The sequence below is a fragment of the Diaporthe citri genome (genome assembly GCF_014595645.1).
Source record: "Diaporthe citri strain NFHF-8-4 chromosome Unknown scaffold_2, whole genome shotgun sequence".
In the NCBI taxonomy this organism is placed as follows: Eukaryota; Fungi; Ascomycota; class Sordariomycetes; order Diaporthales; family Diaporthaceae; genus Diaporthe; species Diaporthe citri.
Window position 1 is genome coordinate 1,443,399 of NW_025064847.1, and position 15,046 is coordinate 1,458,444.

The following is a 15,046-nucleotide window of genomic DNA, read 5'->3' on the forward strand; positions in this document are numbered from 1 at the left end:
ATCCCCGTGGCCGTGTTCTTCACACAGCTCAGCACCTGGGACTGGATATGGGGAGCTGGTTTATTATAGTCGTTCGTTATTGTTATTATCATCATCATGAGTGCAATCAAGAACAGCATCATTATCACCCGTTCACCTCTTGCGCAATCAGCCACCGGCGCCAGCGAGTGAGGCCAGCGAACGAGACGAGAGAAGCCCTCTGAACCCCTCCGGCCAGCTGCTTTCCAGCTTCCTCCTGGGTATCTGTCCCTGGTATTGATTGACTTGGTCACGTCTGTGAGTTAGAACGTACCCAGGTAGGCTGATGGATCCCCTCCATTCCTCATTCCTACCCTCCGCCCGTCCTGTGCGGTGCACACAGACATCACACCCCCGCCGCCAGGGAGGCTGAAAGGCTTCTCCGGCATCCAGCTTCCCATTTGGGGGACCTTGCTGGTGGGGCGAAACTCTGCTCCAAACGTTTTCTGGTGCCATATCTCCTTTTCGTGCCCCTTGCTAACCGGTGCTGTCCCCGTCGGCGAGCTACCGTGTGATCTCGAATCGCAAATCTTACCTTGCCGTCGATCTCCCCCGAGTGGCCCCCAGCAGCCCAAATTCATCTCAACTTCTTGCTCCCCGCCCCTGCTTTCGTCCTTTCACCCAAAAACCTTAAGGCAGTTGCCAATATAAACTCCCCGGGCAAACTACCTGGTCTCTGGTGCAAGTGACCCAAAGTTGAGCTGCAGCGGTTCCGAGGTTTCTCTTGCACTCGGCCCATCTCAACCCTGCCCAGCCCTGTCGTCGTCGTCGCCGCATATCAGACCCACCTTGGCGCGGGATCCACTGCCACACGCCCCCAATCCATTTCCAGAAGGCTCGCCTCTAGGAGCAGCCCCATAGCACCATCCACGCCTGCCGATTCGCTGACACGGCAATCCTGCAGCCCTCCAAGTATTTCATACTAGACCACCAGAACCCCTTATTTTCCATGCCTGCTCGCCTCACCACTCCCCAACTGTGCTCGGTCGCCTTCTTTCGACTCGGCTTCACTCCTCTTTTTCGACATCTCCTTTGAGGTCAGCCGGTCACTGCAGGAGCCTACGAAAAGTGCGCATCTCTTTGTCTTCCCATTCGTGAGACCACTTTCCTCGGCCACAGCCTTTAATCCTGCAAACGACAAGAGACGAGAGCCTGAGCCTGAGCCGCAGCCCGAGCCGCAGCCCGAGCCTGCCTGAGAGCCTGAGCCGAAGCCCCACCCGCATCGTAATATCTATTCGAAAGGGAAGAGCACTCTCCCAAACCCCCATCCCCTTTTAGCATAGCCGCACGGTTTTGGGGAAAACTGTCAGGTCGAAAAATCTACGAAACGCTACATAGCTTGTCACGGGCCACTCGTCGCCCCCGACACCTCCTCCGTCCGATTCCTCGAACAGCCTTCCAGTCTTGTTTCAGGTCCCATGCGACACGGCCCTGTCCACTCGCAGACCGGCAGGCCAGGACTCACTTTTAATACAACCACGTACCCATCTTTCACTTTCCGGTCTCCGCTCCATCGAGCACCTGTCTCGGCTACCATCATCGACTCGACTTCGCCTTTGTTGATTGGTTAGCTCACAATGTCCAACATCATGAGCAACCGCAACAGCACCCCCGAGGCTGGCAACGCCTCCTCCCTGCGACCGCCTTCCTCGAGGGCCATCGGCGCCGGCCACCAGCTTCGTGCCTCTGCCGACATGGCCTCCCTCACCGGCACGCCCCAGTCCAAGCAGATCCGTCCCAGCTCCGATTTCTACGGCCAGCCGCAACACGGCCACGGCCAGGGCCAGGGCGAGCTCGACCCCCAGGACAAGCTCGCCCAGCAGTGGATCGCCGACATCGACCAGTATGAGACTACCTTGGAGGAGATGGCAGCCGCTACCCTGGACCAGGACTTTAAGGATGAACTGAGTGCTATTGAACAATGGTTTCGGGTTCTGAGCGAGGCCGAGCGGACTGCCGCTCTGTACGCCTTGCTGCAGCAGACAACCCAGGTGCAGATTCGCTTCTTCATCCAGGTCCTGCAGCAGATGGGCAAGGGGCACCCGATGTCGGGCGTTCTGTCGCCTGCCAACTTTGACAAAGGCAAGACCTCCACCGTATGGCCAGGTGTGACGTAGCTAACACCTGGAGAAGCAGACCCCCTATCGAGCCGCCTCAGTGACGCCATGGGCAAGCTGAGTGTCGATTCCGCCAGGAACTCTCTCGCCCGCGCGCCCTCCACGAACAAACGCCAGTCCGGCCTCGATTCAAGCACTATCAATGCGATGTTCCCTGATGCCGCCGCTGCTATTGCCACCGAGAAGGCCAAGTACACGCAATCTACGGGCACTGCCCCTCCCTCGAATCGAAACAGCACTGTCGACAACCGATCATCCCTCGTCGCACCTACAATCTCGGCGCCCGATGACTCCAACGGCCAGAGCCCATCTCCGTGGGGCCAGGACCAGAGACCCAAGTCATCCACTGGGCAGACGCCTATGGGGCAGTTCGTCCAGCCTCCTCCATCTGCCGGGCTTCGTTCTCCCCGGCCACCACAGATCTCAGGCAACCAGCAAATCAAGAGCCAGACAATCACCACCGGCGGCGATAAACAGGCTGGTGACCTTCCTCTGCTCTCGCCGTACGGCCCTAGTGGTGGAAACTGGGCCTCGATGGTGAACACCCCCATGGTTGCCAACTTTAACCCTCAGCAACAAGGCAACAACCAGGCGGATATGGTTGCCAACGCCACGGCGATGAAGCTTGCTGCGCTATCTACGGTTAACAATCGTTTTGCCCTCGACGACGTGCGCAAGTACCGCCGTGCTCGATCTAACGATGCGCCGGGCGCCCCGCTTTCGCCTCTGCCCCCTGGAATGGCCATGCCTGGCCAGTTGAATATTGTTATGAGCAATGAGCGCGGACAAGTCCTGACGCCCGAGCAGATGATGGCCATCCAGCAGCATCAGCAGCAGCTCGCGGGTGGTGGCGACAGGTCGCGACCCAACTCTCCCGGCATCGCGATGCAAGGCGGCTTCCAGCCGATGGGCAACTTCGCCTCCCCACAAGCCAACGGTTTCTTAAACCCGTACAGCAGTGCTTCACCCCTACTCAACAATGGCATGGGTTCGTTGAACCTTGGAGGGATGTCAATGGGAGGACACCACGAGGGGTATCTGTCAGACCATTCTGACATGAACCGGGGCCGCTCTCCGCGTGGTCGCAGGGGAACTAGCAAGCCCCCTGAGGACCCGACCGATCCGACCCTTTTGCAAGACATTCCAGCTTGGCTGCGCAGCCTCCGCCTGCACAAGTACACCGATAATCTCAAGGACTTGAAGTGGACCGAGCTGGTTGAGTTGGATGATGCACAGCTCGAGGCTCGTGGGGTTAACGCACTCGGTGCCAGAAGAAAGATGCTCAAGGTGTTTGAACAAGTCAAGGGTAAGTAGTGACGGACATCCTGCCTGGGCTCCGAGTGAAGACTAACAACCTGCACAGAAGCCAAGGTCACGGGCAAGCTCCCATAGAGAACTTACTTAATACCTGTCTCGACTGGTCGAAACGCTGCACTTGCATTTCATCACGACGTGAGTTGACCTCACTTTTGCGGACAGAGATACGTACATCATTTTCCTCCCCGCACAGAGGTCTCTAGGGATGGCAAAAGTCGGTGGCAGCATTCTTCATCAGTATGATTTCTGGCTCGGCCGACATCTGGATACGCAATCTGGTATAATCATGGGAGTTGTCCCGACAGATGAACCACAAACAATTTCAGGCACAAAGTAGTTTTGGGGAAGAAAGAATGCAGGGTGGATCACCCTCGAAATGAAGAGAAACGAGGATCTCGGGGAAGGACAGAAAACCAGGTAGCTCTTGCAGAAGAGCAGTTGGCGAGAAGGTGCCAGTACTTTCTCAGGAGTGGGAGACGATATGCCTTCGTAGTCTAGTTGGGAGAAACGGCAAGACAATACGATTTCTTGGAGCATGATCACAACTGAAAATGATTGTCCACAAGAGTCCAGGCGAAGCTCAGAAGGCATTTATCTGTGTAGGCGTGTAGTGACATGTTCAACATGAACAAGGAACAGCCAACTAGTCGATCAGTTGGTCAGGGCGGGATGGGGGAACCATGAGAAGCCATTCGCAGGAACTTGGTCGGAGACAGTTGCTATCAAGACTGACTGAGGGCATTTGCAGTTGAATTGGCTAGCTTTGAGATCATCAGAAAGTTGCGTGTGTATCCGGCAGGACGCAATTCTGTCGAAGGTGTGTTGCGTCGTACCGTATTAAACGCCATGCGTATATTTGAAACTGCAAATGTACCTAGGTATCTCGCAGCCAAACTAGCGCATGGAGGGTACGAAGTACTTTGAGAGTAGTGGGGCAACCTTCACTTGTACGTCCGTACATACAATAGTCTACTCACTCCCATTGCAAGCTCAACCTTCAAGAACTGTGACCAACTTTCTCACAAAGAGCGTCTCATCACATGGATTGAGAATACGTCGCACCAGAAGCATCAGTAAATTGGCCCAGGATGGAGGCAGACTTCCGAGATCTGCTGGTGCCGCCACCTGAGCCGCCTGAAATCTCGAACATCAACAATGTGCTCTCCATTCAGCCCCTGCCGCAAGCCTCTCTTGCTGCCGATGAGTATGTCTCAAATTATCGCCCACCTCACCTCAATTTTCCTGGCGTGCTTATTCGGCATCGCTAACACCTCGATAGCTATCTGGATGAGGGTGACGACATAGACGTGGTGGGCCACCAGGAACAAGACGAGGAGCTCGAGGTTTCGGACGCCGACTCCGACGACTTCCGCCTGAAAGCCGACATTGCCAAGCTCGATGCCGACGTCGCTGCCTTCAAGGCCTCCATGGCTGCCGAGTCATCGGATGAGGATGAGGATGTTCTGGACCCACGACTGGCTATGGGCTCAGGCCTGCCTCGTAAGCGGAAGGCCAAGCGGCCGAGGCTGGACATTGCGCCGGGATCCAAACGCCGTACGGCCGTCCTCAAAGGCAGCAACATTGCCGCCCCTTCTGCAGACATCATGGTACAGCTGTCCAAGGCATCCGATGCCTGGGGCCATGCGCGCTTCGAGGAGGCGCTGGAGATCACCCTGGAGATCATCCGGGTCAACGCGGAGACCTGGGACGCGTGGGTCATGCTGTCGTCCATCTACGAGGAGACAGGGCGGATGACCGAGGCAATCATGGCCAAGTGCTTCGCTGCGCATCTGCGGCCCAGGGACTTCGACGGGTGGATGAACTGTGCGTCCTACGCTCTCGACGACGTCACGCCGGGGCAGCGCGAGACCAACCTCGGCACCGCGCAGCTGTGTTACTCCGCCGCCATCAGGGCCAACCCCAAGAGCCTCAAGGCTCGCGTCGGCAAGGCGAACTGCGCGCTGGAGGCGGGGAACTCGAACGTCGCCGCCGCGGAGTACTCCAAGGTGCTGAAGAGGAGGCCGTACGACATGGTCCTGCTGCGAAACATGGCGGAGGCGGCGTTCGACGCGAGGAATGCCAAGAGATACGTCGAGCAGGCTAGGGGATACTACGAGAACTTGATCAAGTGGACTCGTTCTGGCGGGCAGCCCTTGAGGGGGAGTTTTGAGTGGTCGGATGTCATCATCTTTGTCGAGATGTGTGCGTTCCTGGAGAAGTACTCCGATGCCGCATTGGCTCTGCGGTCCCTGGCGCGGATGCTGATTGGCAGGGCGGCCGAGGAGTTCTGGGACAGGTATGAAGACGACCGGGAATGGGACCAGGAGGAGGACCGCCGTAAGGAGGTCGCTGAATACGATCCCAACAAATATCCACATGAAATGTATGGACCGGCGCTGCCACTGGACCTTCGAGCCAAGCTGTCCATTCTACGACTCAAGCTCCAGCAGGAAGAGGAGGCTACCCGGCACATGCAGTGGCTAAACCCTCAGGATGCAGACATCTACACCATCTTCATGGATACCCCTTTCGTCATCAAGGATCTGGCAAATGAGCTCTTTGAGGCTCGGAGGATCACAACCGCTCTGGAGTTTTACGACTTGTACCGGCGGTTGACAGGAGACCTCGATGCAGAAATACTTGTCCAACAAGGGAAATGCCACCTAGAAATGGAGGACCAGGCCACGGCGGAGGAGTGCTTTATCGCCGCGATTGAGATCGACGACGACAATATTGAAGCGCGGTACGAGCTCGCCCAGATGTATGAGACGAATCAGGAGCAAGAAGAGGCCTTCCTTCTCGTGAACGAGGCTCTGCAGCTCGAGCGCGACCAAAAGCGAGATGCTCGGAACAATGGTGAAGAGGACGGGGGCGAGCAGACAAAGACGAGACAAAAGAGAGTCCGACAGAAAGTCCTTCGCGACAGGGCCGCCAGGCCGAAGCGCGCGAGGCGTGTGTACATCCGCCGCATGGCGAACAAGGCGCAGCGGGAGAAGTACGAGGAGAGCGTCACCAATAACTTCAAGGAGAAATACCAGCGGGTGTTGGATCTGCGTGAGCAGGTGAAAAGCGGAAACAGGGACGCCGAGGACGAGTGGATGACGGCGGCTCAGGACTTGGTCGATGACTTCCGGTCTTTCAAAGAGTTCTACCCCTGGGACAAGTACCTCAACTTCATGGGGTATGGGTCATTCTTCCAGGAGAACAGAAGGAAGAGAGAGCAGCTGCAACAGCAACAGCAGGAGCAGGAAACGCAACAGCGGGAGGAGGCCGACGGTGACCAGGATGCGGCGGATACCGCTGAGCCGAACAATGAGCTCGAGGCTATGGCGGAGCGATTGCAGCAGAGTAAGTTCCGGGCATGTCCCCAGATCCCCTTGTGAGTCAAGCTGACTGGCAATGTCCAGACCTGGCGCCTGATGAAGGTGATGGCTCCTTGCAGCCCACCTTGAAGCGCAGTGAGCATCGCGGCATCCCCTTCGACGAGTGGCTCGACCTCTTCCTCGAGTACGCTATCAGCCTGGCCAGACACCAAAAGGCAAAGGAAGCCTACCTCGTCTGCCAGTCGGCTCGCGATTCCATCGTCTACAAGTCCAGCGACAACACCTTCCTCATCCACGTGGCATGGGCCGCGTGCGCGGTGTACGCGGCGGACGAGGAGACGTGCGTGGCGGTGGCGCGGTTCTTCATGCGCAACAACGTAGCTGCTACGGATAGCTACCGTGTGTTCAGCGCGCTGTGCCGCGTGTGCCAGTCGCCCGTGTCATGGTACGCGAGCGGGCCGGCGCAAAAGTACATCCTGCGGCAGATCAAGGCGATGGACCGGACGCTGCTCCCGCACGACATCGCCGAGTCGGCGATGGGGACGTGGGACCGGGCGATCCCGCGGGAGGAGGGCCAGGGCCCCCGCCACGAGGCGCTGGACGTGGCGCTGCTGATGCTGTACGGGCACATCCTGCTGACGAGCACGAGCTACACGTACGCGCTCAACTACTTCCTGCGGGCGGCGGCGCTGGACCCGGGCAACCCGATGGTCAACCTCAGCACGGGCATCGCGTACGTGCACTACGCCATGAAGCGCCAGGCCGAGAACAGGCAGTTCATCATCGCGCAGGGCATGCACTACATGTTCGAGTACTACGGCGCCCGGTCCGGCTCGGCCGACGTCGTCGAGCGCCTCGAGGCCCATTACAACGTCGCGCGGTGCTACCACCTGCTGGGCATCTACCACCTTGCCGTCGAGTTCTACGGCCGCGCCCTCACCGAGGCGAGGGAGCACCGGGAGAAGAACGGGGGCGGCGGGGACGGCAATGAGGGGATGATCAAGGACTTTGTGTACGAGTCTGCCGTCAACCTGAGGACGTACTCGCTCACGAATGGGGACTATGAGAGTGCCAGGGCGTTGACGGAAGGGTGGCTGGTTTTGTGAGAGAAAAGCTGGTGGGAGAGGGGTGTTCTTTCCGGGACGCGGGATCATAGAGGAATAGAGGCCTTGCAAAAGGACGTTTCAGGTGTATAATTCTTTTCCCAGAGGCTCAATTGGCCAAGACATACGGTCTTGTCAATTATGACTTACGTTCAAGGACTTGCGCATACTCTCCAATGCGAGGGAAGCTCAGGAATCTCAAAAGGGTATCGAGAAAATCCATCTAGGGAGGGGACCTCGGCCTGTGGATTCATGATTGTGAAATAGATCATTCTGCGAAATATTTCAGATTAGCCCACATTAAAGCTTTGCGGTGCAGCTGTACGCCTGGACCAGCCAGAAGACGTGTGTAGTGATTTAATGGTATGAGCGAAGGCGGACCTGGGTTACATGTAAGGCGGACCTGGGTTACATGTAAGACGGAGCAATGTTGTAGTGCAGATCTCCTGGAGCTGATCCCTGCCAACCACAAGGTATAAGTAATAGCTCAGCGAGTAGAATACAAGAGGCAACGGAGCTTGCCCCTGGGATGAGCTCCGTTCTACTCCATCATCGTCACCTTCCGAACTCCGACTCCGAGTTCTCTGTACCGTGTCGTCAGTTTCCCAACACGGGCACGCGTTATTGCCGCCTGGAGAAAATAACCAGAGCCAGTCATGGCTTGTTATCTGTGGTTTGGGCTGTTTCAGTAGATAACCAGCAACCAACCACGTCGCATCTCCGCTCTCCGGCTGCCGCTGGGGTCGCCACCAACACTTACACGCATCACGTCTCGAGCTTGGCAGCTCCTCCAGACATCAATTGCGGTCAATTGGAGGTCCCCCTGAGCCTTATTGGGACCAATTGGTCTACCAGCACTTAACATCATGGATATTCCAAGTGACCGGGGAGATATGGCGCCCAAGCAGCCCAAGACTGAACCTGAAGCTGGCTCCTCGCCTCCGCCCTACGAAGCATCCGCATATCCCAAGGCACAGCCAAGAAGACGGTTGCACCGGATCTTCTCCTTCCGCGCCGGTGTTGCTGTTCTAGCCTCTATATTCCTGTTATGCTTGAACATATTCCTGAGCCTTTCATCCCGCCCCGCCTTGTCCGCCCTGGATGAGAAGAGGTTCCAGGCCGGCTTAGCCTCGTGCGCTGCCGTCGCGAAGCTGCCGACCAGGTCCGACCCCAGGGACCGCAAGGAGAACCCGAGGTGGAATGCCGCCAGCGGGCAGAACCAGACCGTGGTCCTGCGCAACGCGACGCTCTTCGACGGCGCGGACATTAGCGAGGGCGCCGTGGACATCGTCTTCACCAAGGGGCTCATCACCTCCGTCACGCCCTCGCACGGGGCTGTCCCCGCGCCGGCCGGCGCCGAGGAGGTCCAGCTACACGGCGCGCACGTCACGCCCGGGCTCGTGGACATGCACTCGCACCATCTCGTCGAGGACTGGCCTGCCGTGAGCGACATTGCTGACGGCAACGAGATGCTCGGCGGGCTGGGCCCGCTGACGCCGTTCGTGCGGGCGCTGGACTCGATGAAGGCGTACGACGTGGCGACGAAGCTGGTCGCGAGCGGCGGCGTCACCTCGAGCCTGATCATCCCGGGAAGCGCCAACATAATGGGCGGTGAGGGTACTGTCGTCAAGAACGCCTGGCGGCCGGGCCCCAACGCCGAGTTCGTGGTCGAGGAGATGCTCCTGGAGCACGGCCTCCCCGCGGCGGGGAGGCGGAGGTACATGAAGATGGCGTGCGGCGAGAACCCCATCGGCGTCTACAAGCACACGCGCATGGGCAACGCGTGGGTGCTGAGGAAGTGGCTGGCCCGGGCGAGGGAGCTGGTCGACAGGCAGGACGGGTGGTGCGAGGCCGCGAGGGGCGCGGCCTCTGCGAGGGAGAGGGCCATCCTCCTGGCGGAGAAGGGGGGATACCCCGAGGAGCTGGAGCTCGACAGCACGGCGGGCATGCTCAGGGGCCTGGTGGCGATGCACAACCACTGCTACGAGCCTGAGGACTTTGAGACCATGCTCCGCATCTCGCACGAGTTTGGGTTCCGCGTTAGGGCGTTCCACCACGCCATCTCGGCCTGGCAGGTCCCGGAGATGCTCAAGGAATACGGCGAGTGAGTTGCGGTTTTTCCCTGCCTCCTCGACAGTCACCCTTTTCCGAAAGGACAATATCTATTCGTGCAGACACTGACCGAGACCCTCAGAAATCTCACAATCGCCACGTTCGCTGAGTTCGCCCTCTATAAAAAGGAGGCATACGCGGCAAGCCTCTCGGCGGGCAAGATCCTCAACGACCACGACATACCCGTCGCCTACAAATCCGACCACGCGATGGAGGACACGAGCTCCAAGTACCTGCTGCTCCAGTCGGCGGTCGGGCACAGCTTTGGGCTGCCGGCGGACAAGGCCCTACAGGCTGTCACCTCCGTACCCGCCGCCTCGCTGGAGATCGATGACCGGGTGGGGTATGTAAGAGCCGGCTACGACGCCGACATCGTGGTCTGGGACTCCCACCCGCTCTCCGTCGGCGCAACACCTAAACAGGTCTTCATCGACGGCGTTGCCACGCTGGACCCTGCCAAGGTCGCGGCGAGCTCGGCACATGTGGTTGTTGCTCAAGGGGTGGATGCACACATCGGGGCCGGAAAGCCCGCGATGCGCGCCACGATAGCCCACGAGGAGAGGAAGAGGCTGTGCTCCGGGTCCCGGGACCAGGGCAGGGGGTTTGTGATCAGCGGTATCACCAGATCTTTCCTGGACGAGTTCCCCGAGGTCCTCACGAGCGTCGTCGGCGGAGCACCCGCACAGGACAATCTCACCATGGTCATCGCTGACGGCGAGATCGCCTGCCTCGGCACCGGCGTGGACTGCCGTGCGGCAGCCACCAAGCTGCGAGGCAGCCACGACGACGAGCATGTCACCTCCATCAAGCTACAGAACGGCCACCTCAGCCGCGGGCTGATCGCGGTGACGTCCTCCCTGGGCATCGCTGAGATCGGCATGCTCCCGGTCACAGGGGACGGGCTCGTCAAGACGGCCGGGTCAGAGGGCGCCGCCGCCGGCGACGCTCCCACTATCGACCATGCAAAGTACGGCGTCAGCCTCGGCGGTGGGAAGGCCAGGTCCAAGACCTTCGCGAGGGCGCGGCTGGGCGGCGTCACGCGGGCGGTGCAGGCGCCCATAACGGAGGGTGGCCTGGTGGTGGGGGTATCGACTGGGATGCGGACGGGCGTGGACAGCACGCTTCTGAATGGGGGGTTGTTCCAGGAGGATGTAGCGATGCATGTTGCTCTGGGGGAGGACGCGAAGGTGAATGTTGGGGCTGTGAGTGTGGCTATTGAGAGGCTGAGGAGCCTGATCAGGGCGGGTGGTAAGAAGGGTTCGAAGGAGAGTGATGAGGGTGAGGAAGACCCGTGGGTGTTGGTTGCGAATGGGTCTCTGCCCTTGGTCGTCAAGGCTGACAGCAATGTGAGTCGCCCTGTCCTTGTGGAATCGGCTGAGGAAATGATGAGGCTAACTATCCATTCTCACGCAGCATGATATCCAGCAGGTAATTCTGCTAAAGAAGGACTACCCGAATGTCCACACGGTCATCCTGGGAGGCCACGAGGCGCCTCTGGTAAGTTACACAGCTTTTCTCGTCGACCCAGCTACCAATGGAAACCATTCTGTAACAATGGCCAGCTGACTCGGACTTTTCTATCGTCTAGCTCGCGGAGGAGATCGCCAAGGCGAAGATACCACTGATCTTCACGGCCACCAGGCCCGGGCCGGACATGTGGACCAAGAAGGACTCGCCTCCCGGCCCGCCACTGGGTCGAAGCCCGGCGGATATCCTCAGCGAGGCCGGGGTTTTCTATGCGGTGGCCATCAACACCGACGGCGGTAAGTCCTTTTCTTGTCTCTATTGCGTGCCACACCTCGATGACATATTGACATGGCTTACAAAAGGACCCCCAGGAGACGCCCGCATCCAGTCGCTGGCGCTGGAGGCCTCGTGGACCGCCAAGTACGCGGGTCTGTCCGACCACGAGGCGCTGCGGCTCGTGTCGAGCAACGTGGAGGAGATCCTGGGCCTGGGGAAGAGCGGGGGTGACGTGGTGGTGTGGGAGGGCAGCCCGCTGCAGTTCGGGACGCCGGTGCTGGCGTTCCAGGCGCAGAGGGGCGGGAGGCTGGAGGTGGGCAGTTGCTGGCCAAACGAGGCGGATGAGTGAGTCTGAGAGTTGAGGCTGGCAAAGGAAGTCTGGGTGTAGATCACTGCATGTACGAGTATTGGTGTTGGTGTGATGATCTATCTATAACACTGAAAGTATGCAGTCTATGTGGATTAGCAGCAACCGGAATTCGAATGCACGAATGACACTCCATTGAGGTGCGAAAAGAAGAGACTGGTCGGCGCTGAGCTCCCTAGTATATGCACAAGGCCACCGCCACGGCGCACGGAATGCAGGCGAGCACCAGAAGACCACACTCGGACACAGGCAGCTGTCATGGCGCGTTGCACGACCCCTTCCAGCTGGGTGTAATTGCCAGCGGGTGGCAGAGGGTAGCTGCATACGGACTCCCGGAGGCTTTTTTGCAGCTGGGACGGGGATTGGGCGAGATTCCCGAGGAGCTGGCCCTGTGCGAGTATGATCTGTCGTCTCTTGTCCTGAAGCTCGCACCCTGGTGTTGTCACGGCGTCGGGGAAGGAAAACCGACATCTTCTGCGTATCTGCAGTATGCAATGCAAACACCCACCATCCCGTAGGCCACCAGCCGGATCAAGGTTCACCTTTTTTTCCTTTTCCCCCGGCCATCACCGGCAACTTCTATATGCAGCAAGTACTATCGGCGCAAGCCGAGTGGGAGGGGAGAGCAGAATGCCTGAATGCGCAGACGAGCAGTCGGAATCCGTGCCGATCAGGAACAAGCAAATAGATAAGCATAAGCATTTGGGTGCACACGGAGTTTTCTTCCTTTCCACTCAACAAGTGCTCTGTCAGACCCCCTGAGCTGCACGTGCAAGGGGGAAAGGATCAGGTACGCGAAGGTTCTGGTTGGTCAACCAAAGTTTGGCTGATGATCCTACCCTCTCAGGGCGTTAGCAACTCTTTGAAACAGATTCCTTCCGAGGGTTCGGCTTGACTGTTGCAGCGGACTAGACGGGCGGTAAAGTTGAGGGCAGAGCGGCAGCCAGAGGTGGGTGACCAGGTGGTCGCTGCTGAGCCGCGCGCCTTGAGGACCAGCATCATGAGAGGCTCATGCATCCGTGTGTAGAATTTACGGCGCTGTCAGGGGTAGGGGACGAGATTGAAAGGGAGGAGAGAGGCGCCTGAAAACAAGCATTCCGTCCTGCAGTCTGAACCGTCATGGTGCATACAGTAGCCAGCCATGTCGAATGAAGCAGTGTGAGTAGAAGGGTGACAGATCAGGTCAACCCATCAGATGGAAAGCCGCAGTAAAATAAACAAAACATGATCCGCGCTGTCAAAAACGGGTGAGTTGCTCGGAGGTTTTAATTTGGGGCGTGTTTCACCAAACGAACAGATCGCCAGGCTGGCACTGCAACTTTGCAAGAGTTGGGACGAACCCCTCCAAGGATGCTCTTCCCACCCTGACACCCTTCCTTCTGGACAACGTGCGACGATTCTTGTTGTGCGGCGCAGCCCTCCTCCTAAAAAAAAGGAATTTTCCTTCGTGCTCAAGCTTTGTTGGTTGTCAATGCCCGCGTCCAGGCTTGATCCCGTTTTCATCTGCTGTTGAATGCCGAGATCACGGAGATGGCGTTCTGCGCAGTGGCTGAGCCTAATGTATTGCCAGGTCAGAGCTCTGCTTGGCCTGCCTCATAGACTGGGCCTTGTGTACAGCCCACAGGGATGATCCGGCCGGCACACAATTTCCTGCAATAATTTTTTTTCTTTTCTTTTTTTTCCCCGTTTTCTGAGTTACTTGAGATCTATGATGGCTGTGTTGGATAGAGTCCCACAGGAGTCCACTGAATTAAGTTGACCTCGGCCAGATCCACAGTGGGGGCGCTGGTGGTAAGCCACAGATCACAGAGCATCAAAGAATGGTCTGGACGTTGAGCCTCCTCGCGTGGTGTGCCCCTCTCTCACCTGCTCACGCGGACGCTTGTGGACTCCGATGGTGATTGGATGCCACATGCCCTTGTCTGCCCTCCTCTTCCTTCGGCACGGTGGGACAGGGAGGGAGGCATCTCGGACACCACACCATAGTGGACTTCTAGACAGGCCAGATTCTGGTGTCGTTCCTCGTGCCCAAGGCGTACCTGACCGGACTAGACGGCGAGACCTGATGGCCGCCTCATCAATGGCAAAGAACCCGGAGAGGGACTGGACTGGACATGGGCACGGCATCAACAACACTCATCAGCCCTTGAAACAACCGGCCTGCCTCTTGGAGCGCCTGTCAGCCAGCCACCGCCGGTTACTGTGTGTGTGTGTGTGTGTGTGTGTGTGTGTGTGTATAGGACCAGGACGAAGACTGGGTAGAACTTGTTCCTGACGACGCTGACGACAGATGCAACATGGGCACAAACAACGCTCATCTCACCGTTGAGCATGTGCCCCTCGATATACTATAACTGACAGTGTGCATGCTGCAGCAATCCTTCTGGCAAGATGATTCCGCCATTCATCCATATGACTGGTCTATCTATCAATCATCAACCCTCACTCCTCGACCGCTTCGAATTCCGGGCAAACCAGGGTGGACCCTTGCAACACCGAGGGGCCCATCTGCAGGGGCACCACCACCATCTCGGCTTGCATGGGCCTAACCACCTTGATTTGCAGCCGCCAACAGCAAGAATAAACATTTCTCCTCGTCTTGTTTTCTCCGCGGCTGCCACCTCTGCCAGCGCGAGCATGGTGGCCCGGGCCTCTTTTTTCTTCTTGTCGGAGCCCCCCTGCCGCATGCATCTGCGTCTAGGCGAGAGCCTTCGCTCTGCCGCCTCGCCCACCCTGGAATTCCTCAACACCAAGGCCCCGGCGGCTTGGGGCCCAGAATCCCCTCTATATGACCCTCTCGTTCCCCTTCTGGGCACATTTCCTGCTGCCCGGGCTGTTCCTGTCTCTCTCTCTCTCTTGCTCTGTTTCCCCAGCCCTATCCCGCCTTCCACCCCCCTCCACTTAGACTGGTTTGCCCTTGTGCCAGTCACTTGCTGGTTTTCTTCT

General features: G+C 58.3%; 3 protein-coding genes across 3 annotated transcripts; all 3 read left to right on the plus strand.

Annotated features, from left to right (window-relative positions):
• Window positions 1–1,595: 1,595 nt before the first annotated feature.
• On the plus strand, window positions 1,596–3,527 carry INS49_006029 (uncharacterized protein; the record flags this gene model as incomplete). The annotated part of the gene is made up of 4 exons (XM_043166804.1): window positions 1,596–2,131; window positions 2,177–3,123; window positions 3,283–3,441; window positions 3,499–3,527. The coding sequence occupies 4 exons, from the start codon at window positions 1,596–1,598 to the stop codon at window positions 3,525–3,527; spliced, it is 1,671 nt and encodes a 556-aa protein (XP_043027948.1).
• Window positions 3,528–4,540: 1,013 nt separating this feature from the next.
• On the plus strand, window positions 4,541–7,881 carry INS49_006030 (uncharacterized protein; the record flags this gene model as incomplete). The annotated part of the gene is made up of 3 exons (XM_043166805.1): window positions 4,541–4,656; window positions 4,732–6,800; window positions 6,860–7,881. 3 exons carry the CDS (start codon window positions 4,541–4,543, stop codon window positions 7,879–7,881), a joined length of 3,207 nt encoding a protein of 1,068 aa, XP_043027949.1.
• An 863-nt stretch (window positions 7,882–8,744) lies between these two features.
• Window positions 8,745–12,082, plus strand: INS49_006031 (uncharacterized protein; the record flags this gene model as incomplete). The annotated part of the gene is made up of 5 exons (XM_043166806.1): window positions 8,745–9,982; window positions 10,073–11,336; window positions 11,404–11,487; window positions 11,579–11,753; window positions 11,820–12,082. The coding sequence occupies 5 exons, from the start codon at window positions 8,745–8,747 to the stop codon at window positions 12,080–12,082; spliced, it is 3,024 nt and encodes a 1,007-aa protein (XP_043027950.1).
• Between the last annotated feature and the right edge of the window lie 2,964 nt (window positions 12,083–15,046).